We start from the raw sequence: 24,945 nt of genomic DNA, 5'->3' as shown, positions 1-24,945 counted from the left end.
CTGGCTGTACTTTCTGGGTACTGGTCTTTTCATTGTACCCTTGTGGAGCTCTGACAGTTGGCTCACTTCCCTCCTTGTTACCTTGATTTTAGCCTCTAACCGTCTTTTCCATGGTGGGTATTGGGTCTCATGGTTGCTCTTATAGCCAAGTATCTCAAGGATCACTGATGCTGAGTTGTAGATCAGCTCATTGGTTTCTGTTATGGTGTTGGTAGGGATCGTTCTCAATGCTGCATTCACATTCTCAATGAGACTTTCTGATGGTACTTCACTCAGCCGTTGTAATTGGCGCCGGGGAGGCCTGGTTGTCATTCGGGTCATGATTCTCTCTCTCAGGTCAGCAGCTGTCTCGTTCAGCTCTGTTTCGCTCATTGTGGCCGTGTATCCCCTCACTGGGTGGGGACTTGTAGTTAAGTCCCCACAGTCCTGACATCCGGGTTCCCCCTTTTGCCGTAGCATTTGTGTTGTATCTCGTCAATCTCAAGTTGTGATAGCAGTTGCCGTTTGCGGATGTTGGAACACTGAGCTACTAGTTGTTTAGCGCTTAGTGTTGACTGGGGATGTCGAAGTAACCATTCCTTCCCCAGTCTTTGCATGTAACCTCTCTCACTAGGGTTACTTGAGTAGTAGCATTCCAACAGATCCACATTTTCATCTCTCGCCCATTTCCGTCTTGTTCCAGTAGCCCATTTGTCATCAAGGTGCTCTGGTTCCCCAACACCTGACGCAGACCTTGTTTGGCCGGGCGACGTCTGAGCCGGCATGTTATGCAACTTAGTATCTCTCATGGTATGAGGTAGGCAGTAGCTTGAAGGGTCTTGCCTTAAGGACCCAGACTGGATTCGAACCCTGCCCTCTCGGGTGATATACTGATGCCTTATGTATTGAGCTATCCAGTCAGCTATATATATATATATATATATATATATATATATATATATATATATATATATATATATATATATATATATATATATATATATATATATAAAGCATTATTCTTTCCTAGTCTTCTAGATTTACCCACCAGCACAGCCACACACACCACGGCTGCCACCAATATTTTTTCACATTGATAAAAAAAAAACCAGCAGGATTTAAATAGTGCAATTACATGGCTGCAAATGGTGAGAGCCCCCTCACTGTATTATTATTATTTCTTTATTCTCTTTTGAAGTCGGGAATTGAAAAGGGAGAATGGTGGACAGCCTGTGCAATGCTTGAGCTTTGTGTTTCGGTGTAGATACGTCGCCCGCCTGCCCCCTCAATCATTGGCAGCTCCTTCCTCTCTCCCCTCCCTCTCAAGTCATTTTAATTAAGTCAGTCTCACTGGCATGGAAGGCAAAGATAATTGGAGAGGGTTTTTGGATGCCATTTACTCTAAACGACGCCTGCTTCTTCCCATTCTCTCAGTTTTTCTCCACTCCCACAGCTTCTCCCACCTCACCCCCTCCCACACCGTCCCCGCCGCTTCTCGTCTCCTGGCAAAGAGTTACCTATCTTCCTCCTCCTTCCCCTTTTTCCTCTTCTTCTATCTTATATTCAAATGTGAAATATGGATTAACCTCTTCTGTGTGGCTCAGGGGACATCTTCCTGTGAATTGCAAATTTTGGCCAACATTGCAATTTATTTGAAATGGCAAATCAGGCAAAGCAATTTACTGGAAATGAGGAGCTTCTTTGAACTCTCCCCCTTTGAAAAAAGTTTGTGGATTTTCATTCCATGAAGAGCAAAAAAAACAAACAAAAAAAAAACAACCAACCAACAAAAAAAAAGGAAATCCTATAGAACTATTCCCTTTGTGCTTTTAATGAAAAACAATTCTGAGAAACAAGACGGGCTTTGATTTGCTCCTCGTTTTTGTGAATGAACGCCTTTCCGAAGCTTCTGAATCTGAGGTTGATCACACAGGAAGACATGATCGCAGAGATCACCTGGAAGGAGCACTTACACTCATCAACTTTGACTATTTTCTAAAAACCATCAGTATGTAGCTTTGCCCTTTGTTCAGATGGATTTCCGTCATAGGGCTCATGCTTACGTTGCCAGGGATACAAAACACGGACAAAAGAAAATAATAATACATTAAACTTTCTCCATTACTGTTGGGATTTCCAGTACGGACACTCATATTGGACAGGCACAAGCTGGACCTCCATATCATTGTTTCTAATGATACCTGACTAGTATAACAGAATGCGCCACAAACAGTGAAAAATGTTCATGTGGATCATTCAAATTCATTGAATTTCATTGTCTGTTTCTTAGTATTGTGCCCCATTTTCAGACAGATTCTAACTTCTAGTCCATAAAAAAAAACAAAACAACAACAACAGAGTTCTCCAGGCTGGTAGACATGAGCGCTGATTATGCTAGATAAAATCAGAAAAGCCACCACCCGCCACGATTCCTGCCACCATTTAAAACAGGTAAAACAACAGCGTACCCAGGCCCAGCATGCTGTCTGAGAGGATGTCGTTATTTATAGCTGGAGACCTCAAGTTTGAGCCCGGGCGACTCTTTTTCTTCTTTTTCTGGTGTCAGTCATGCTCTGAGATAGGCTGGTGACCGGTCCAGGACGTCGCCTCACCTCTTTCCTAATGACGGCGGCAGGTGGGCACCAGCAACCCTCTGAATGGATGCGGACTATTTCAGAGTTTGTTTGAGAACTTGTCTGGGTCGCTGTTTTAACCAGCGTGTGGAGCAACACACATCAGGGAGCAATATATGCATGAACCAAGAGGCGAAGGAGACCAAAGGTTTTTAATTATTTACAATCTCAAGTTTGATGGTAATTGACAGATATTAACACAAAATAATATCTATGGTGGAAGATTGTGGGGGTTTTGGAAGTCCAACTCACTAAAACCACGGTGCACCTTTAAGTCGGCAGCAGGTCCATGACGTGTTCAGTGCCTTATTAGTTTTGCTTGGAAAGGAGGCAAATTCACGCCTTCCTCGTTAAAATTCAGTGCGTCTTGCTTTGCACGAATGGAAATTTCACGTTGAAGATACAAATGTGAGATTTCGAAAAAAAAAAAAAAAAAAAAAACGGCTGCCGACGTCTCCGGGATCAGCGTGTTTCATCACTGGAGAAGATACGAAGCTCCAAATGATAAAAGGGGACACGTTTTTATCATCAAAAACTTGAACGTGGGAGAGACTCTCATCCTGCAAGAGAGTCTCTCCCACTCTATTGCTCTCTTGCTCTCTGGCAATGTTTTCACTTGGAGTAATAATAAAAAATAAAAAAAAAACTGTGTAAGAATGGCCGAAGAATAGTTATATACAACCTCTGCATTGCAGGTTGTACACTGTCTATGAAAAGTGTTCTGCTGAACGGGGTGAATATTTAAGTGATTTCAAATTTTTATTTGTCATTATTTTGGAAAAAAAAGAAGACATTTTCAGTTTAAAATTAAGGTCCTTTTTTTCTAATCAAAATACTCAAATTTTTCTGAGCTTTGTTGATTTTTGTAAAGCACTGAAAAGAGTAAAACAGCTAAAGGCACTTCATGATGCCTTCACTGATAAGAAAAAGATCCGGTCTTTGAGTTTCTGAGCAAGCTGGACACGGGTCAGCGCAAAAATCGTCCAGTTTGAGTCACCAGCCGATTTCTTTGCTCGTCTATAAACAAAATCAAAATTCTGTTCGCTGTCGAAAAAATTGGTTCTCAGTCATACTCAGTGCAGAGCATCAATTCAAGTTTATTCACGGATACAAAAACCTACAGGGTAATCGAAGTCTGTTAGCAGCAACGCCATTATTTCAATAGTTGGTGATTCATGTCAGCTGCATGGAATTTATCAGTGTGTGTGGCTGTGTGTGTGTGTCATTTCTAAGTGTGTGTGGGGCTCCCACTATCAATCAGGAAGGGTCGGGTCCTGCTGCTGAAAGGGGGCTACAGTGGGCCACCCATCCAGCCAAGCGCTCTGGGGAGATCCAATGTCCTTACTGCTTTAATGCGCTCCAGATGTCCTTTCAGCTAAGAAGGAAAGAAAGAGAGGCGAGAGGGGAGCGCAGAGGGATAACTGGAAGCTTTCGTACCTCAAAGCAGACCCCGGCTTCGCCCACAGACTTCAGCTCTGGCTCGTCAAACATTCTCCTCAGAGGACTTGTTGTCGGTGCACCTGCAGCTTGTGCTCTTAGAGGAAGCTGAAGAGAGTTGCACTGGCATTTACACAAAAGGCAAACAGCACTTCTCTCTGTGGCCGTTTTGGAGGACGCTTGCGTTCTGGTTTCTTTGTAACCCTCTCGTGTCATCCGAAAAAAAAAAAAAGACAAAAAAAAAAGACGCGACCTGTTAGTGACTCGGGAACTGTCTTCTTTCAACAACTCTTCAGTGTGTGCGTTTGTGCGTATACATCAGGGCAAAATAAAATCAAGGAGACGTTGAATATTTATTTACATACAGTGACAGCTACTCAGATTACTTCTGGCACAACGTAGCTTGTGACTCTGGTGATATTTATGATTTGTGGTCGCCACCCACAGAGATTGTACAACACGTTTTATTGACTGTTGTGTAAGAGCCCAGAGGTCATGACTTTGACACCCAAAGCTAACTTCAGATTTAATGTTAGACATTGGGGACAAGTCATGGCTGCCCATTTTTATTCTTTTAAAAAGATGCAGTTATTTTGAGTTTGTCTGATTGTGGAAGTGTCTCGATGGCTTATGTAGCATGAGAGTGTTGCTCAATGCTCTGTATGAAACAAGGTTCGGTTTAAGATACATACAGATATATATTGCATATATCTGTGCTACTTATAGCACAGCATACATCAGTGATAACGCCCTTTGATCTCTTCCACCAGAGTTTGCATTCTCACCTCCCCAAGCTAATCAGACTTTCTATGTAAACAAACTAGAGTTCAATTGAAGACGACCAAACAGGGCTGGGGTGAACGCACCTGTAAATCCACTTGAGGTCCTTTTGCGTGACTCTAGACGGGCTATTTATGCTTGAGATCTTCTTCTGTGGTTGAAATCACAGTAGAAAGTGTCACAGGCAGTCCTTAGGTTGAGGTTAATTCCTTTTTCGCCCGTAGTTTCACTCCGGGAGTCATTTTGGTTGCTCACCGCAGCTCCAGGTTCTCTCCATATGTAAATAAAGACTCCCAGTGTGGCTCTCAGGCTTTTGTAAGTCCTTCCAGACTGACAGATGTCATTATCTTCATTTCTCATCTTTGCATAATGTCCTTCAGATCTCGACAATCGCCTTTTCTTTTTTTTTGTTTGTTTGTTTTTTTAGATCTTTTAGCCCTCTTCTTGTTAGGAAGGTTCTATTTTCTTTCAGTGTAAACAGAAGAGATATATGTTGGTGATATATATATATATATACATTTTTTTTGTCTTTTTTTTGTACTGTACAGTTATTTGTTTCTCTTAATTTGGCGCACTATATTTTATTGTATGTGGCAGTGATAATAACTCCCAGGTCAATACATCTGGTGTATATTTAGCCTTGTTTGTTATTCAGATCAACAGAACAGCAGCATCATCTCTACACGAAACCGGACTGGAACAATGTGCTCGCCCTCCCAAACAAAGCCGGACTACTTCGGGGCTGCGTTTTTGCTCGTTCTGTGGACCTCTCTCTTGTTCTGCATGTCCTTCTGTTTTCACTACTCTTTTGTTTCTCTTCCTGTCTCCACAGCTTCTCTTTCTTTATGCACCATGACCTTCCCCTCTCCTCTTCCCACCACACCCCCCACTCCTTCTCCTCCCTCCATGCCTTCCTCTTTAGGCAGCAGAATCGCTCTCACCTTAATGTCTCTTTTATTTGAAGCTGTCCACACACCCCTTATCACAGAGTGCCTTCTTTCCTCTCACCCTCCGCCGTGTGTGCCTCCGCCGTCCACCTCTCTGTCTGTTCTTCCCCCCGCCAGGCATGCTCCCCCTTGGCATTTCAGAAGAAATTTAATATGGGTTTGTTTGGTGTTTCCACTCAGCTGCCGGCTCTCTTTGCCCCCCCCACCCCCCGACACTAAGACAAACAGAGTCCATCCAGCCAAGAGCAGCAAACACACGCTGCTGTTGGCCTCATTATTTGCTCCTCACATTTCAGGTGACTCCTGCCTCACTTCATTCTCTTTTTTTTCCCCCTCCCGTCTTAAATGGAAAACTCGTTCTGGATCTATTGGAAAAGGTCTTTGATGACTTCTGCGGACGTGTTGCATTGCTTTGAATTGCAGCTGAAGATCACTCTTTGGACAAAACTTCACAAAACTGAGCTGCGAGTTGTAAAGGGTGGTTTGCCTTTACCTTTTGAAATAGAGTGTACTGTAATGTTTTTATAGCTTTCGCCTGGCTCCGTCTGACTGACTGACATTTCAAGACGTTCGGCAGAGGTGGAAACTATTAAATAAAGCCAAGTAATACTTAAAATATTGGTGATTCCCGCTGTTAAACCCCTCTTTAATATTCAACTGAAATGCACTCCAGGCTGTATGCTACAGGATCTTAATATAATCAAAAACTTGAATGATTATTCAAAATACCAGTTTTTATGTACATTTGAAAGTTGTTCACATAAACATCTTTGTGGCAAATTAGACAGGAGATATAAGAGGTGAGATCAGTGCAAAATCTGAGGTCAAAACAAAAACAAGCGGAGCCTTAATCAGAATTACTTTCTCCTTTTAGTTACAAAAGAATCACATTAGGAACCACAGAAAAAAAAAGAGTCTGTATTCATGGGATCTCTTGATAAGAGATTGGTGAAAATGTATACTTATAAATATTTTTTTATCTCTTGTGTTCTTTGGCGTTTTTGGTCCTGAAATATGGATTTGGAGAGTAAAATTGCTTTAAGTCATTGGCTAAGACGAGAGCAGTGCTGGTTAACTGCTTGCTGTTTAGCTAAAACACTGGAGTTTTGAGTGGGCTACATTAATGGTGAACTAAAGACGTTTGTCACATTCTTTAAGCATAGAAGAGTCAACCACACCAATCTTTTTCCTCTAGGTGAGAGCTAGCTGACTTGCCGGTGTGTGTCCGTGTGCGTGTGTGTGTGTGTGTGTGTGTGTGTGTGTGTGTGTTTGCAAGCCCAGCGATCTGTTGGACACCATCTTTTTCATAATCAGACACTTGTTAAACCTAAGAGGTCCTTTTTGATCGTTTTCACAAAGCTTGAAGCACTGATCTGTATACTCAGGTGTCATAATGACAGATCACACTATTTTCATCACACAAGGTCACGCTGACATCACTTCGCAAGACTAACTTCACCTCGTTGAAAAATGCTTTGGCATTTTAATAACCGAAGGTGGTTTACTTTTGTCAATCCATCATGGGAAATATTTTAATATCTGTGACTCAAACCTAAAAATTGTGCAGGTTAGGGTTGTGCAGAAAATCAGATTTATTGTTCAGTTTTGCTTTTGCCTCTAAACAATCACAGAGAATTATAATTATCAACGATGTTTTTTCCTCCCTCTGTGGGTCTGACTGCAGGCTCTGGGCGGGAAGCTGCCACCGGCTGATCACCTTCCAATCAGGGCAGGAAGTGAATTTGGAATCATCTTTCACGAAAATAAATCACTGCATTTCTACTGCACATTTTGGTTTGTTGAGATTTATGTGTGTTGTATACTTGAATATTTATTTTCCTGAGTGGACCATAGGTTCATAGTTAATCTCCTTCAATGTTTTAACCTTTTTATTGCTTTCACAAATCAATCACTATAAAGAAAGTTAAATAATAATAATAATAAAGCAAAAATATGTCAAATAAAATAAATCAGTGCATAGATGTTTACCCCTGTCAAGTTAATACTAAGTTGATGCACTTTGTGTGGACAGAACTCAGTTAGGCTTCCACATCTGGACGCTGAATTCCCTGCAAAATTCTTCAATTGAGGTCTAGACTTTGACTAGACCTCTCTAGAATTAGTGATGTCAGTCAGACAATGCACCAAAAAAACAGACAGAGCCAAAAACAAAACAGAAAAACCTTCCATGGAGTGTTAAGCTTGTAAACTTTTTAATATGTAACATGTCAGCGCCAAACTTTCATCAGCCAGACACAACACAATGAATACCATCTTAAATAGGAAGTGTCCGACCAATCACATTTAACTGATTAAAAAGGTGTACAACAATTATATACAGCATAGTTACCTAGAAAATCCCCTTACATTATCTCATCAGCAGAAATGTTCAAATCAATACATACAAAGTCCAATTACTTTAGTGAAACAAATCATTGATCCTTAAAAAGACTTTCATCCTTTAGTCTGATTGGAGCCAAAGCTTTACAGGTATAAACCCAGAAAGCTTCACTTATCAAACAACTTGATGAGTTATTTGAGCAACTTATGAAGGTCACCTGGCCGAGGTGGAAAAGTGACCCGTTCAGAACAGAATCACAATGATGACATATAATGATGATCCTCATCAAAGTGTACTGGAATGGCATAATCTCGGTCTTTCCTGCGGATCGCTCTGTCGTCCTCACTGTGCCTCTGGTTACGTTTTCTTGATGTTACTTTTCAAATGCAAGCCACAAGGACAACAAATCACAGCTGATGTGTAGATGTGGGAACATGTGAAGTTTGTTCCCACCATCTTCACATGTGGAGACCACGCAGACTGCGACCAGCCTCGCGGAGTTCCTCAGGGCCAGCTCAGTCATCGTCTGCTTCTGTCTGTCTGCTCTGTGTCTGCTCTCTTAGGCAGATTCTGCCTGCCTGACGCGTTTTGCCAAGACAAACTCACTGTCCCCTCCCCACCCCTCAGCGCCCCCCCAACCCGAGAGCCGCAGAGACCCAAGTGGCCAATATTAAAGACACAGACAGGCACAAGCATACAGACACACAAATGCACAGAGACAGACTCCCCCCACCTGCCAATCCCCCCACTCATTAATCCCCCTTCCATTCTCCTCAAATATTCCCTTCTGCTGATCTCATTGTGAGGAAGTGTGCAATTTGGGGCTCTTGCGGGGCAGAGAGGGATTGTGCAACAGGACCATCCCTGGACGCCAGCATTCACATCAAGATATATTTCACTTCCAAACCAAGAACATCGTCTGATGAAGTTTCTTTTCAGACTTTTCTTTGACTCAGATCATTCAGACAGCAAACAAATCAACGATAGAAGTTGATGTCATTCTAAGATGGACAGTAAAATAGAAACATAACATATAAGTTCAGAAGCGGCTTTTATTTATTTATCTATTTTTTTAACAATACTGTCATGCTTATATAAAAGTTGTTGGTGTTTGGCTGTTGTTACAAAGTCCAGCTTAGATTCTTGTATGTGAAATGAGCCTAACTCTTTGTCCATATACTCTTGATATAAAGCATCATCACACTCACCACAATGGCCAAGCAGTAAGAAGACAGTGATGGTGGCAACGTTTCACCGCAGACATCAGGTCAGATGTTGAAGATTCTCATCCCTAATGTGTCCTGACAGACGGAGGTGGTCAGGTAGAAATTCAGTCCTGTGGAGACTCAACAAACACAACGTTAAAAGTTTTCCTCTGCAGGTCCAGCCTATAAGTGACCTCAGTGGTCAATGACTGCGTTTAACATAAGAGTTGTTATTTCTAGCCTGTGTCTGAGCTGCTGGTCTGAGTCAGGCTCCTAATTATCGTGCCACAAGTAAATCAGAGAGGAATTAATCAGCGAAGACAAAAAGTCTCACTTTGATAAGCATGTTTTTCTAATGTGATTTTGTTTACAGTTAGTTTTCCCACAGCAGCTTGTCGTTTGATCGTTAAAGAGAAAAAAATGACAAACTGTTGGAGATGGGAAGGAAAGTCAAAATACTGTACTGACATGAGGTCTGCCATTCATTTGGCTCAGTCACTGAGAAAAATGAGCTGCTTAACAGTCTGGCTGTCGACTCTCCTAGAACTATCTGTATTTCTTGTGGCACAAAGTTCTTTTTGTCATTTTTTTTTTCATTTATCAATGATGGGTTGTTGCCTCCCCATGTTTTTGCTGGTGAGTAGATTTAAAAACAGTCTATGTACAGTCTGCTGTTCCACATGCTTCATCTATATACAGTAGTTTATTTCTGCTTTTCAGAGACACAAATCCAAAATCAATTATTTCGGGACGTTGTGCTCTGATGGCTTGTCTGCTTTTGGAATCTGAAAAACTGAGCTTCTTCCATTTTACACTTTGGTTCACTTGTTCACAGTCTGTGAGGTCCCACTTCTCCTGAGCCAATTTTCATTTTGTTTCAGAAATAGTTATGATTCAGAAGGAGCGGAGCCATGAAAATTGTTCTTCATCTTGTTTAACATAGATTTAAAAAAAATAAAATTCTACAATTCTGCTTTCATGACATAAGAATGACTTCTTTGTTACCTTTCTATTTTAAATATGATATAATTCTTCCCCTGAGTACATGTCCAAATTATCCACAGTGACTCAATATGTTTGCTGTCACCCACATTTGTGATTTCAAAAAGGAAAAGAAAAAATATCCACTCAGTCTTATATCTACTTTAAATGTTTCCCTGCTTAGAGTCACCAGCTTTTTAATATGAGCTCACATAAAGGGCTGGCACTAGTTTCTTGTGTTAAATGCTTGAGGAATTATGCGAGCAAGCCTCGCTGCAATCCGTTTCATTTACTTCTCAGTCACGACTCTCCAGCAATAACCAACTTGGTTGCAGAGTGACACGGGTGGCACTCGCTGTCTCTGATAAGAAAGCGTTCATTTACAAAAAAAAAAAAAAAAAAAAGGGAGGAACTTTGCTGATGAAGCTTCAGATAAGCGGCACGATGTGTGTGCCAACAAACACAGCGACAGAGAAAGCGAGGCGCGGAGAAGGCAGTGGTGACGGGAAGGGAGGCAGAGTGGAGGTACTGGAAAGGATTCAGCGGGGAACTCGTGTGAATTATGCTTCCCTCTTCAAGCTTCTCATTTCGTTCCCGTTTGGATGTGTGTGTGTTTTTTTTATGCTCTTGGTGTTCTGATGGATATCAGCCTAGAAGGAGAAATCCTCCTCCTGCCTGTGTTTGCGTGTCAACCACAGAAGTCAAACACTTGGCTCAATGCCACGTTTAAACATCGGGATGTTAAAAATGTCACTACTATAACGATGTTCCTATCACTCTCTGTGGGAGTTATTATCTCGATCACTATAATCTGTGTTAATATCCCCAAATGCTCCAGTGAACTTCACTCCAAAGAGGTTAATGTACTCAAACCGAATGTCCCCACAAAGATGTACTTTTACAACCGTGTATTCACGCTGTGTGGACATGGAAACAGTCTTCACATCGAACACTGCATGTGACGGCGATAAGTTTGTGGGCAAACAGGGCGACGCGCCCAAGGAGCTCATCGAACTTGCTAGGAACAGTTCGGATTGTAGCAAATGTAGGAATTTGTCAAAAGAGTCGGAACGCTCAACGATCACATCTCGACCTTGTGCGCGGCTCACAGGATGCACCTTCATGCGTGTGCATAAAGTTGTTTCTTCTTATTGCAAAAATAGTACAGAATTTGTGACACATCAAGTGTAGAAAAAGTTTTTACATAATATACCATTTTCTCATTCACTTGTCCGACAAAAGTTTTGCATTTTAACAGGGGTTTGAAAACTTGTCTTTGTTTTGGAGCATTCGTTATGTAGAAGTATCGATGCTAAATGGTCAAGATACATTCTGAAATTATTGACATATATATTTGCTCTGTATGTAGTTCTCTTTAACATAAATAAGGGCGACGACTTAATTAACTCCTTTAACTTCTCAGAAAACTGCTTAAGAGAGACATGATGAAGTTCTTTCGGCTGCGGTAACATCGTCGTTTGCAAGCAGACCACCCATCCCGCCGATACGCTCCAGCCGTTTTAACCGTGGTGTTGTTTTTTACACTGTCCATATTGTTTAGTGTTCTTTTAAAAAAAAACCAGGCAAAACAATCAAACTTGGAATGTGCAACATCCAAACAGTCATTTGCATAAATACAAAGAAAACAAGAATTGCAGTCAGATCGGAGCGCCGCCGCCTTTGTCAGCAGTCGGGAAGAGAACCTCGCAAACTGCTGCACCCGAGGGAAATCCCTGTGTCTTCATTAAGGCTGTGGGGCCTATTTGAATACTTGAAGGGCGCTCATTAAGAAGTTCAAGATGAAACAATAAACTCCAAAGGTCATAGAAATTCAAGGATACAATGTCATTGTGAATTGATAAGGACGAGTGAAAGGGATATTTTGAAGGGAAGTAATTGAGAAGAACGGCTGATAGCTCGCCGCTACCCTTGAAGAAAAGTCTTCAGTTTCCTTGAGATGAAGCTCCAAGGTTTTGTTAAATATACACCTTCTTCTTCTAATCTACTTGACACTGAAACAGCTATCTGACGGAATAAGCAATCTTGTCATTATGCGGCAAATTCAAACTCTAACTTAACTGTTCTTGGTCGACATCTTTAATGGCTGCCTGCGCATGAGCTCTTCCTCTTTGCGACAGAAAACACGATGCAGAGATCTCTCCTTTGAATATTTCATTCAGAATAGAGCGCCTCAACTGTAGCCTTCACCTGTATGTTTGTGGCGAGGCAAGACGAAGGCAACGTACAGAATGCCAAGCTAAGAAGCGAGGCGCGCATCGTTCCGACCCAAGAGACCCAAAGCTTTCAAACTGTGGTCAACACCAGCCTGTCTATGTTCGTTATGGCCGATGTTGTCTGCAGCCATGCTGAAGCTCACCTTCAGTTTCATGCCTTGTCTTTTACTGTGGACAAGACGGCGTCCAATCAACTCAAGAGTGGATGATGAATAAATTATGCTAGCAGGAATTTGAAGCATTGGCCAGAATGAAGCAAAATGTTGCAAGCCAGGCTGGACGGAGGGAAGACGGGTGGCTGGGGTTAATGAGGTGGCCTGGGAGTGTGGACTGGAGTCTGACTGCAGCGTCCATGCATCTTGCTTTCGCCTGGGGGATATTTGTAGCCCTAAAACCACGAGTTAGACTCTCCTTGCCTCCGGCTATGTATGTGCTTCTACTTTAATGTGTGTGCACATCTGTACTTGTACTTGTACTTCAGGCTGTGAGGTTGTGAAAGATTTATTGCCCCAAGGATGACACCGGTTGAAGCTTTAAGATCTCGCACATCATTATAAATGCCCGCGTTTGCATGTGCGTCCGTTCCTGCATGCGGAGGCCGCCTGCCCCGATCTGTGTGTTTTTCGATTTTTTTTTTCTCTCTGTGGAGTCCAGGCACAATTATGTACACAGACTCCTCCCTCGCAGGTCCAGATCTCATTGCCATTCCGTCCTTCCCTCCGTGGCTTTGCTCAACACCATCAAGGCTTTGCCTCCTGGTGTTTGCATTGTAAATCAGGCCTGACAATAAGGCGATGATTAGATCCCACTCATATTCAAAAACACCTGATTTATTTATTCAGCAACCCTCAAGATGCATAATGTCTGACCAAGGTGACATGCCTACTTCCAAATGTTATTCATTGCTTTTGCAGGTCAACTTCCTATCAGCAATATTTGAATGGGATAGATCAAATGAGGCTCTGATCGGAGACCGTTCCCACATATGTAGGCGTGAGTTTTGGACTGGCTGCCAAAAATGTTGCCCTGTTGAATACTTGCAGAGCATTTTCAACATCAATTTAAATTTGCATCCATGATTGAGGACGGCGTCCGAACGGGAATATTATTATTACACTTTGTGTTTCATAACATCTGACTGGTTTAAGTATTAGCCAAAGACAACACAGATTGGCAAAAACAGGTGTTTTTAAATGAAGGTGTTTATTATTAAGGGAGAAAAAAATAAAAAAATCCAAACCTACATGACGCTGTGTGAAAAGGGGATTGGATTGAAGGAGAATGTTCGGCCATTTGTGTGTGACCTCCAGCTGAGACCAACTTGGTTTCTGCAGCAGGACAACGATCCAGAACACACCAGCAAGTCCACCACTGAATAACTGAAGAAAAATAAAATGAACACTGCGGTGGCCTTGACAAAGTTCTGACCTGGATCCTATTGAGATGCTGTGACATGACCTTGAAAATGCAGTTCATGCTCAAAATCCATCCAGTGTGACTCAGTTACATCAATTCTGCAAAAATGCTTGACTGCAGTTGTTGCTGCTGAGGCTGGCCCAACCAGTTATTAATTTGAATTTTGACTAAAGGTGATCTATGTTCGTTGACTGGTTTGAAAAACCCTTGGTTAATACTTGAATAGATATTGCTAAATCTTTTATGTAACATTTTAATTGCTGCAAAAATAATTACACAGGCAAAGATTTGTGGCTGTTTTTATTTAATGTATTTTTCACTCTTTTTCCTACTGTCATGTCATAACAAATGAGGATTGGTTACATCCACTTTAATAAAAATAGAGACCATTGTGCTTAAATGACAGTGTAATTGTGGTGAAATAATCAAAGGATAACGTTTAACTTTTCTAAAACAAAACGTCGTTCTGCAAGTCAGAGTGTTTTGTTTGGTTCTCCCCTGTGACAAAGGCAAATGAACGCTGAGGTTTTTGAGTGCTTGCAGACAAAAGGGACTGTTCCACTATGAGACCAAATCTACAATCTATGGATTATTTTTTTTTTTTACTTTTAAACTCCGTTCCAAAAGAGCGACACTCCAAGAACACACAAAGAGCGACATGGGGACTTAACGTTCCTAATCTAAGAACATCCTCGGATCTCTGTGGAAACACGGTCAAGCAGGGATGAGATGAGTTTTAAAAGTTTCTGAGAAAAACGGTTCTGGATACAAAAGAGAAATGTTGCTTTGTTTTTTTTTGGAGTTTTTTTTTTGTGTTGAATCTTTAGCAAACGTTGCTTTTTCCAAAGGAAGTTCAGTACAAGTCACGCAGTCTCAACTTTACGTCCGTCGTAAACTGACTTGGTACTTTGTTTCACTGCTTCTTTCTTTCGAGAAGCTATGACAAACTAATTAGATTATAAGCCAGGATACATCTTTTTGTTTCGCAATGATTTAAACCTGTATGTTTGTTCCAGGTTTAGACCAAATCCAGGTTTTAAAGCAATCTAAACTTCAAATGGAAATGACATAAAGTCACCAAGAAAAATACAAACCCAAACCTAACGGAGCTTTCATAAAGTAAATAACTTGTTCATTCTTTAGTTATATAGTTATATTGTTAGCAATAGCATCATTTTGAGGAAAATATTTTAATTTGTGGGCACAAAATTAAGAGAATCCTTGCAAATGCAATGAAATATTCACACTGTGATGGAAATGTAAAAACCAGAAAGCTGCCCAGAATACGATCTCGATTAGTAACGTTCAGGTCTCAAGTTAAAACCTGGCTGATGCTGCTCTTCTTTATTTTTTTTCTCTCCAGCTCGGACTCGGCTAAAACCCATTTAAGTTTATGTTTCAGTGCTGGCTGTTGATGTGTTTATGACTGTAAAACGCTCTGAAGTTCAGTTCATTTGGAAGCGGGAAGCAATCCCAGTTCACCTCGATTTGAATTTCAGCCACGTGTGACAAATTTCCCTTCAGGCTGACAAGAAAAATGACTCCAGACATATTTCGGCTTTAGTGGTGGCGGTCAGTAGTCAGATTACAGGAGATCTGATATGATTTTTCGTCCCAGTGCTGCAGGTAAAAGAGGGCGAGAGGGAAGCCGCCCAACCTTGTGTCGATGCAGAAGAAGGACATCGTATGCCTGACATTGTTGGAGAATTGAATTGTGAGCAAAAGTGTTTCTTACTGCACAGAATCCACTGAAAGGGAAATTGCCTCCAATCTAAACTCGGGAAAGCCTTTGATGTTGGTCGGAATAATTTTATGCCTACTTTTCTCTCATTTTCCACTTTATGCTTGCTTTTGAATTTTGATTGTGACTACAGGCACTCTCCCGTTGATATGCGTTATGAACTGTGTCATAATTCCAAGGCCTTTGTTGAGAAACAAACATGTCATTTGTCCTCACAATGACTTCGACAGCCTATTGTGTAACTGTACACCTTTGGTGAGTTCAAAGCGAGGTTTGTACTTTCACAGTGAGGAGGACATGTGTGTTAAAATTAGTCTCCCTTTTTCTTTTTTTTTATCTCCCTCCTTCTTGTCTTTCTTGCATGTGTTTTCACGCCTGGGCAGCCAGCGTGCGGCGTGTGTCTGTGCACACATTTTGTGTCTCTTTGTGCATATTTATGGATGCCCAATTGCCTGCTCAAACTTGGCATTTGGCGGCTTGTTCCTTCGAGGAACAGCGAAAAACTTGAGAGGCCCAAAATACCATGTGGTAATTGGACTGGCTCTATCTTCAGTCTCATCAATTAATGTGCAATTTTCCATTTAATCACTAACACGCTCGCTGCATTTGCAATTAAAATGAGGGCTGATAACGGAGAAGATGTCTTTCAGCTGATACCAGCTGGGTCGGGAACAGAAACCAGAAGACGCAATCAGAACACGGAATGACTCGCGGAGGCGACGCGCGTGGCACGCAAACAAGTCCGCGCGCGGCAACGGCGAGGCACGTTAGAAATGCAGATTTTTTCAGCTGAAACCTTAAATTAGAAACCAAACCACCATTTATTATCAGGATGTTGGCAGCGACACTTGGCTTGGATACCAATCAGACAAAGAAGAATCTCAGTTGCATTGTTCTCCAGGCGGAGGCAGTGCCAGGATCCGACTCTCTTAGTCATGCTGGACTATTGTACAGATTCAGAGAGTGAAGACGAGATTATGGCAGAGAGCAGATGCAAAGAGGGCCTAAAACATATTTATGTCTAGTTGTTGTCCGGACATAACAAGCAGATTAAACAGAGGACTATGGAACAGAGTGGCGCTCATCTCTCTCTGTTTAACAATCTATAATCTGTTTTATCACAAAGCCAAGTGACTTCATCTCTCTGTCATGCATGATCTTTTTCAGCAATGTGGGTTTTTTTCTACATCATAGTATTTTCAGTGGAAAATAAGGACTGGAAACATCAATGTTTTTCCTGGTAAACATAACGAGCAGGGTTGATTTTGTCAGCACATTTTAGGTATGACGTCGTGTCTGAATGTCATTTTGTCATAATAAGGAATTAGAAATTGAGTCAAGCTGGAGTCGACTAAGTTCTTCTATTCGGACGAATAAAACATCCAGACAGACAAGGATGCAGTTTTAGGGCCTCTTTCAAGTGTCTTTTTGTGTGTGTATATATATATATATATATATATATATATATAATATATATATATATATATATATATATATATATATATATATATATATATATTTCATTTGAGGAACATGTAATGAAACGATTCCTCCAAGTCAATACCAGTTGACCCAAGCCCACTAGTCCACTGCCTTCCATGGACACCATTTTAGACTTAATTTTAAGAATTTCTGTTAATACTGAAAACAAAAAGAGACAAGGCTACATATTCAGGTGTGTTTTCAAGGCACGTGTTATGCGGAGCTCCAGGCTGGATGACCTGCTGTGTGTGTTTGTGCTGTCGGGGGGCGGGCAGGGGGTCTATTGGTGTGGCAGTGTGTGTGTCATGTTCCCCCCGAGCCAATTAGCTCCATCAGTGGGGGTGGGGCCAGTGGTTACAGCAGAGTTCCACAGGGTACTGTCCTCGACCCTGTGGGGTCCCGAAGAGCCCTAATTAGCCTTCATGACTTGCTTGGTTAAAGTGCAACAACAACACCAGCAGTCAACTGACAGAGGCGACTTTCCTACTGTGGCTCCATCGTGGAGCGTGGCGTTAGAGCCAGCTCCAATTAGTAAACAGGCCCGGCTCTCCGTAATTGGGAAACAAATACTCGGGTTTTTGTCTGTGGCGCCATCAGAGGCCCGCTGCCGCTGCTCAGTATTTGCTGAATATTTGTGGAACGGGCCTGGTGAATGAGAATGTTCTCATTTGTTTCCTTTCTGCTTGGTTGCGTTGGTTGATCACTCCGTATTAATACATCATCCTGACTTGTCTGCTAGTTCTGTGCAGCACCAGGCAGAGGCAGACTCAGGAGAAAAGAGAAAGAAATGAACGAGTCTGTCGAGATCAGGAGAAGAAGACTGAGATGCCATGTGTGTGTGTGTGTTTCCTTTTTGATTATTCAGACACAGCAGCACCTGGTGGCTGCCGGTGTAATGGATTTTAAAAGCACCTTTCAAACCCGATTCATGTTTGGTGATCTTTCTTTCCCCGTTTGTGTCTTCCAGTCTCGATGTGAAGCTGTCCCATGATGCAACATGATTCCCCACCGCCTGCAGTGACAATGATGGCCACCCAGAGCGTTCCTCCTCCAACGTACCAGGAAAGTCAACAGGTGAGTGCGACATCTTTAACCGCAGCCCGTCCCCCAAAGGAAAGGGGGAACTGTCAGAGCGTAGATCATTTCATGCTTCGCTCCAAAATGCATTTGCAAAATCTGAAAAAAGTCTTCTTCAAAATATCAGTGAGAGTGAGAAGTTAGAGAGAGATTAACAAGAGTTAGTTCACACAACAATAACATATTTCTGAAATCCCATTAGATTATGGGTTAGCAATCGCTTTGGAAAAACTAAGATTCCCACTTTTTCTATTTGCAAATAATTAATAATAATTTTAAAAAAAACCCACAGAAGTACAAATGAAATAATCTTTAATCAGCGTGAAATTTTCCAGGTCAGGCATTTTTAATGCAGACATAAAATATACAAACCCTATAAAAAGCTTTAAAACTGAAATTGTTTGAAATGACATATTTGTTTGGATAAGTCCTTTTATTGTTCTAATTAACAATGGGGTTCAGGGAACATTCAAACCAAGCTCAGGTCAGTAACTACTCATAATCTCTCAGCAGAACCATTTCTCAGAAAAGCATGTTTGCATGAACTAGATAAAAAAAAATAATGACACCTCCTTGATTGATTTCCTTTATCATCTTCATCTTCACTTAAACATTGCTAATTTAATTAAAAGTTGAGAGACAGGAACAACTGATCAAAAACTAAAACAAAAGATTCAAAGAAGCATCAGCAGTCGACTGCAGACATGACACACGGGGGTTTACGCACGAATGTTTGTTAGGAGGAAATCTCAAGGATTGCTTTGAAACCTGCTTGGGTCTGGGCCTGCTTCTGAGTCGACTGATTCCTGTCTGGACTTTCAGTAGAAGCATCGGGTCGACCGGGCCACCAGGTGTGACGACATCCTTAGTGTCTGTTTGCGACTGCTGATGGTCTTCCATACGGTAAACAGAACAATAAAAGCATATGTTCACCTACAAGTTCTCCAGGTTCCCCTCATTCGCCCCACCACATTATCAACAATTTCAGTAGATAATCTTTAGCTTCTAGAACTTCAATTTCAATTTTTTATTTATTTTTTTCATTAAAAATTTGCTGACTGTTATGATAATTACAGTCATAATTGTGACGTTCATGTTGTGACGGGGTCCATCGCAGAATGCCCACTCACTTCAGTGAGTTCTGTCTTTTCTGATTGAAACAGTCAAATATGTAGCCAGAAACATGATAGAAACGGTTTCAAAAAGCGCGCGAGTTTTAGTAATCCCAATATTGTGTGGATTTAAATGATCTGTGCCCCAAATGTAAAGTTGCACGTTGTATACACGAGCGAATGGAAATATCTGAAAAGACAGGTAGAAATCCGGTGGAAATTATGGAGGCTGCTGGTTACTGCAGGAAGGCCTAATTTTAAAACAAATCGCCGCCATAAAACAGACGCGCACCCTGAAGCGCCGCGCTGACGGTCCGACGGCCACACCGCACGCCATCTTCTTCTGATCACCTATTATTCCTTCTCGTCCGCATTCCGGTCTCGCCCGGAGGATTAGTGCCAGGGGGAGAGGTCCGGAGCTGCAGCACAGGCACTCCGCAAATGCAAATGAGAACTAGTTAAGTGTGAAGAAGGTAATTTATTTCCCATTTGTTGTTGGGATTAAGACTTGAAGCTTCCTGCTACCTCAGGCTGACTCAAAAAAAAAAAAAAAACAGGGGGGAAGGGAGACGTTAGACCCATTTCCATGGAGTGATTGATTGAGGGAGAGGAAAGCGGGCCATGCAACGACGACGGCTGTGGACTCGGTTTGGAGAACGTGGTCGCTCACTTATGAAGTTCTCAGAAAAAAAAAAAAACAACAACGTGAAACTCAGGTTTGTCACATTATGTATGCTGAATGATGAGTTCCCACACCAAAACCTCGAACCGCGTTTACTGTCCTTCCTTTGATCTAATCAGTGCCAGTCCAACTGGAGCAGTTTCTCTCTAGGTACTTTACGTAACTTGAATATACTTTCAAAATAACATTAAAACTGACAATAAAGCTGAAAGGACTGAAGTGGAAGACCACTTTCTTTTGGGTCCAAACTCATTGTTTTCTCCCAACACATTGAAGGCCTCTTTAGGCCCTTTGCACCAATCCGTTGTGCTGTTTTCGGTGAAACGGGGACCAATGATGAAGTTGTTGCATTCTGTCATTTCCTAATTGGAAGCAGAGTATTGTTTCCCAGCTTTGACTCTGACTGATCTCCACCCAAACCCTTTGTGAGAGACGGAAGTTCAAATCGTCATTAACTTTGTGTTTTTTTGTTGTTGTTGTCTCTTGTTGCCAGATGACGGGCACCACGCAGCAGAACTCCAAGACCCCACAGGTCCATATCCCAGCAGCCTCTGCAGCAGGAAATAACTCTGTCAGTGTGACCCTTGACCCCCAGGCCCAGCTTGAGTCTGACAAGAGAGCTGTTTACAGGTACGTAGGAAGGGGGGGAAATGACTCTAAAGCCAGTCATCATTGTTGCATAAGAACGTCTCCTGGAGTTTTCCTTCATAACTTAAAATATGACCCGTTAAATTTCTGTAATGTTCTGTGACGTTAAACAGTCTGAGGAGCTTCTTGTTAGTAAATGCCATCCGTTCTGAGCAGGCTTTGTCGTAAAAACGTTTCAAGCTGTACCCAAAAGGTTTCTTTTAATTACCTCTTGGTGTGATTCATAAACAAAATACCACTTTCAGCAATTTAAAGGAGGCCCAGTTCCTCACGAGTTCATAGCATCAAGAGGAAAGTATTCTGCACCAGCAGTAGAATGCACTGGGAGAAGGAGCTCTGGTTATTTGACTGGACCAGTATTTCCAGTGGGAGCTAAAAGAAACATTTTTATACTGGTCTGGTGAAAAAAAAACAAAAAAACAAGTAAAATCTGATGTGAGACTTTTTAGTAGTCAAGCAGAATTTGTCTGTGGTTTTACGAATATTTCAGATCAACATTGTGAAATGAATTTATTTCTCTTTCACGCCAACAGTCATTTTCAAAGGTAAGGATTCCTCTCCAGATCACAGAGGTCTTATGAAACATTCAGGAATGCAATAATAAAGACGTTTAAGTTTTAGTAGATTTCACCATTGTTTCCATTTTATTTTGAAGACCTAACATGTGCCAACTGATTACAGGGAATTAGCTTAAGCTATATATATATATATATATATATATTATATATATATATATATATATATATATATATATATATATATATATATATATATATATATATATATATAAAACACTACCTGATATTTCTCTGTGAATTACAAGACACATAATGTTCAGGTTTTGGTTGAACTGTGATTTTTCTTCAGCAGCCGTTGTGTCACGCTGTCATGTTTGCCATTTAATCTTGATGATAGCAAAACTTGTCTTCGTCAGCAGCGATAGTCTTACTACGCCATCTACCCCCCTTTCTTTTGCGCATGCATTCAAACATGGCTGTTCAAATGTTGAATTTGTAGAATCTGGCGATGGGTATCAATTAAATTGCAAAATGTTTTCGAGGACTCTGCTTCAGTCGCAGTAAGTCTAAAAACGTTCATTGCTGTCCAAAAAAAAAACTAGAATTACTGTGAAAGTAGAAGCCATCCCCTCTGCAGGACGCGGTTTGTTGTTTCTGGATTCACTTTATGTCTGTGGATATGAACGGCTCATGCTCAATAACAGTTATCATTTACTCATGATAGGTGGTCGAAACACACGCAGCATTTCTGCAAAAATGGTTATCTGCAAATACGTCTGCATGCGGGAGGCACTGGCTGCTCTTTTTTACTGCCAGTCTTACAAAATACCATCATGAAACAAATGTTTGACTTGAAAATGTTATTTTTACTGTAATCTAAATATACATATGTGTGGTATAATCATCATAACATATGACAGCTTTGCATTTATTTATCTATTTGCTACATTAATTAGAATCAGAAAGCTGCACGGAATAACAGAAAAGTTATAACTGTCGTATCTGTCTTTTTAACCGTTTGGTTACTGCGGTCTCATTTCTGATGTCAGATTTATTGCTTGGAAATGTCCAATCAACATCCACATACTGACTTATTTCTGAGGCACGATTACTGAAATAAAGCTTTGATAGTCATTGATAATAATCGTTTCTGAAAGTCTGCTATTTCTCGAGTTTCTAGTTGAAATAAATCTGAGAGCTGCATGCTGCTAGCCTCTGTGGCTTCGCTAGCAGAAGCTTTCATGTTGTCCTGCATATGCGTGTGTGCAGGTGCACACGTGTGTGTGTGTGTGAGAGAGAGAGAAAGAGAGAGAGGGAGGAGTGGGAGTTTTAGCAGTTCAAGCACATCTCATTTACCCAAATCACACATTTCTACATATTTGCAGTGACTTGTTGCAAACGGAACTTGTTGATGCAATTCTTCTTGCCTCAGCTCCGTAAAAACGAGTTGCGAAGAGGACAGTGGACAGCTGTCCTCTTAACAGAGCTGCGGGTTTCTGCAGCTCCTCCAGAGACACCACGGCCTCTTGGTCTCTAACATTCCCCTCACCTGTCCGCTGTGTTCCTCCGTTTCCACGACGCCGTATGTTTCCACGACGCCGTATGTTTTTTTGTTTATTCTCTGACCTTCTCAAAAAAAACAGCCGAGGCCTCCATGTTGGATTCGTGCTCAGATCACAACACTCACAGACCGACACAGACCACTGGTGAATTGTGGGGGCTGCACACTTTTAAGCTTTGAATTTGTGAAAAAGTAGAAAATAATGAGTCGTTTTACTTCCACTTCCAAACAGAATAGAACTGAGTTTATGGATGGCAGCAGAGTAACAAGATGTGAGAAATGTTAGGAGTTGTGATTGTTGTGCAGAACGCTGTATGTCAGGACAGTTAGCAGCTCCACGCCGCTCTCAGCGTGTGCGTGGTTGTAGCTCTTCCACGTCTTTGTACTGATAGATTTTCTTCTTCCCTGCAGCTTCACGTTTCCCTCAGTCATCTCTGGGTTGGAGTGAATTCAAGCCTTTGATTCGGAACCAGATCAGACAGGTGCATTCACGATGGAAAAACACACTGAATAAATGAACAATTAGCGCTCCCTCTAATCTTGTGAATCATCACATAAAGTTAATTTCTTGATAGACATGGAGGGAATTCCATGTTCGCTCTTTTCCCCACACCTAAAAGCACCAAATGTTGTTCAGATGTTACCCCAGCTCAAGGTTTCAACTTGTTTGTATGAATTCAGACAACAGGAGCTAAACCAGTGTGAAGGTCGTAGCCCTGACGCACTAGAGACCGAACCCAAACCGTATCTGCTACAGCAAGAAAGAGAGAAATTTGAGGTTAAATTCATTTTACCTTTACTTCAAAAAAAATCCCAAAGTTCCCATTCTTGTTTGGTGGAAAAAGAAAGAAAGAAAAAAAAAAAGGCTGCTGGGCGAGCCTCAAAACACAACCGCCTCCTTCTGCTTTCAGCTTATCACTACAATATTGATGTACCTTCATAATGAGATGGCATTACCTATTTATGAAGTGAAATATTCAAATAAACAGACGCGTCTAAAAGCCCAGCCGCACCCACTGCCCCCCTGATGGAGTCAGCAAACCAGCAGCCAACTGGATCCGTTGAGGGCGCCGTGCGCTCCCTGCCGTCCTGGAACTTCCAGCCAGCAGTTTGCCATCTGCCTCGGCTCCTCGGGTGCAGCCCGCAGGTATCCGCCACCGCCTTCTGAGGAGGCGAGAGCTTCCACGCTTCGACCCGAGGCGAGCCACCGCCAAGTCCCGAGCCGCTCCCTCGGGGAGACGAGGCGGGCTTTGATGTGAGCAGCCATGTTTGAAGCAGCTCCTGGTGGTGCCGGTGGAGTCAGCTCCTCTTTCTCCTCCGTGTGCCGTTCTCCTTCTCCACCCGTTCAGTGAACCGCATCGCAAAGGAAGCCGTATGATGGCGACAAGAACGACATTTTTTCCTTTGCTCGTCTGAGATGTGTGTCGTTCTGCTGGTTTGCAGAGGAAAAAGCAAAGCAGGGAAATGGTTAAATGAACAAGCAGGCAAATGATAAAACACTAATGAATAAACAAACGGCAAAGCCAAAGTAGCTTTGAAGTTATCCATGTTAAAGTCATGATTTTTATCCAGATGTAAACATTTATACCATTTAATTATTTCAATCCTTGTTTTTATATATATATATACATACCATTTAAACATTTTTTCTTTTTCTATTTTGTCTCAACCATTATCACCAACTGAAAAAAACAAGTCAGTTTCAGTTCAAATTCAACACGCACTAAGATCTGTTGAGCACATTTAAGAGCAAAGATAAACGTCACACTTGTAGGATGTTGACCCATTTCCACAGCCCAGATCCAATCATTATCTTCATGTACCCACGCAGCAGTGAGACACCCGCTGTGACCGGAACACCAAGACAACATCCTGATTACTGCAACTCTTTCTGTGCAGCACTCGTCGTGTGCGTTATCCTTCGCTGTCTTGAGCCAAAACACGCTCCGACGATGATCCGACTTCTTGACTGTCGTAATTACATCGAAAACTGACGAAATGTTCTGGAACCGCTCTACCAGGATGCGGATTCGGGATGCTGCCCCAGGAGGTCATCATGGTGTTATCGCGGCCTGCAGGAGGTTTCCGCGCCTCCGCCGTTAGTGTCTGTTTAGCTATGTATCAGCAAGCATTTTTAGCGCGTTTACGCCACATCATGGGCTGCAACCGTG

General features: G+C 41.9%; 1 protein-coding gene across 1 annotated transcript in view; it reads left to right on the top strand.

Moving 5' to 3' along the window:
- The window catches only part of LOC129370554 (uncharacterized), a 113,604-nt gene that overhangs the window by 54,378 nt on the left and 34,281 nt on the right, over positions 1 to 24,945 (top strand). Inside the window, 2 exon segments of the mRNA XM_055046616.1 lie at positions 18,144 to 18,250; positions 20,541 to 20,677. Coding sequence (XP_054902591.1) covers positions 18,164 to 18,250; positions 20,541 to 20,677 — 224 coding nt within the window. The 5' untranslated portion in view covers positions 18,144 to 18,163.

Source organism: Poeciliopsis prolifica, unplaced genomic scaffold (assembly GCF_027474105.1).
Source record: "Poeciliopsis prolifica strain line A6 unplaced genomic scaffold, Auburn_PproV2 SCAFFOLD024, whole genome shotgun sequence".
Lineage (NCBI taxonomy): Eukaryota > Metazoa > Chordata > Actinopteri > Cyprinodontiformes > Poeciliidae > Poeciliopsis > Poeciliopsis prolifica.
Note: the sequence above shows the minus strand (reverse complement) of the source record. Positions and strands in the feature narration are given on the sequence as shown.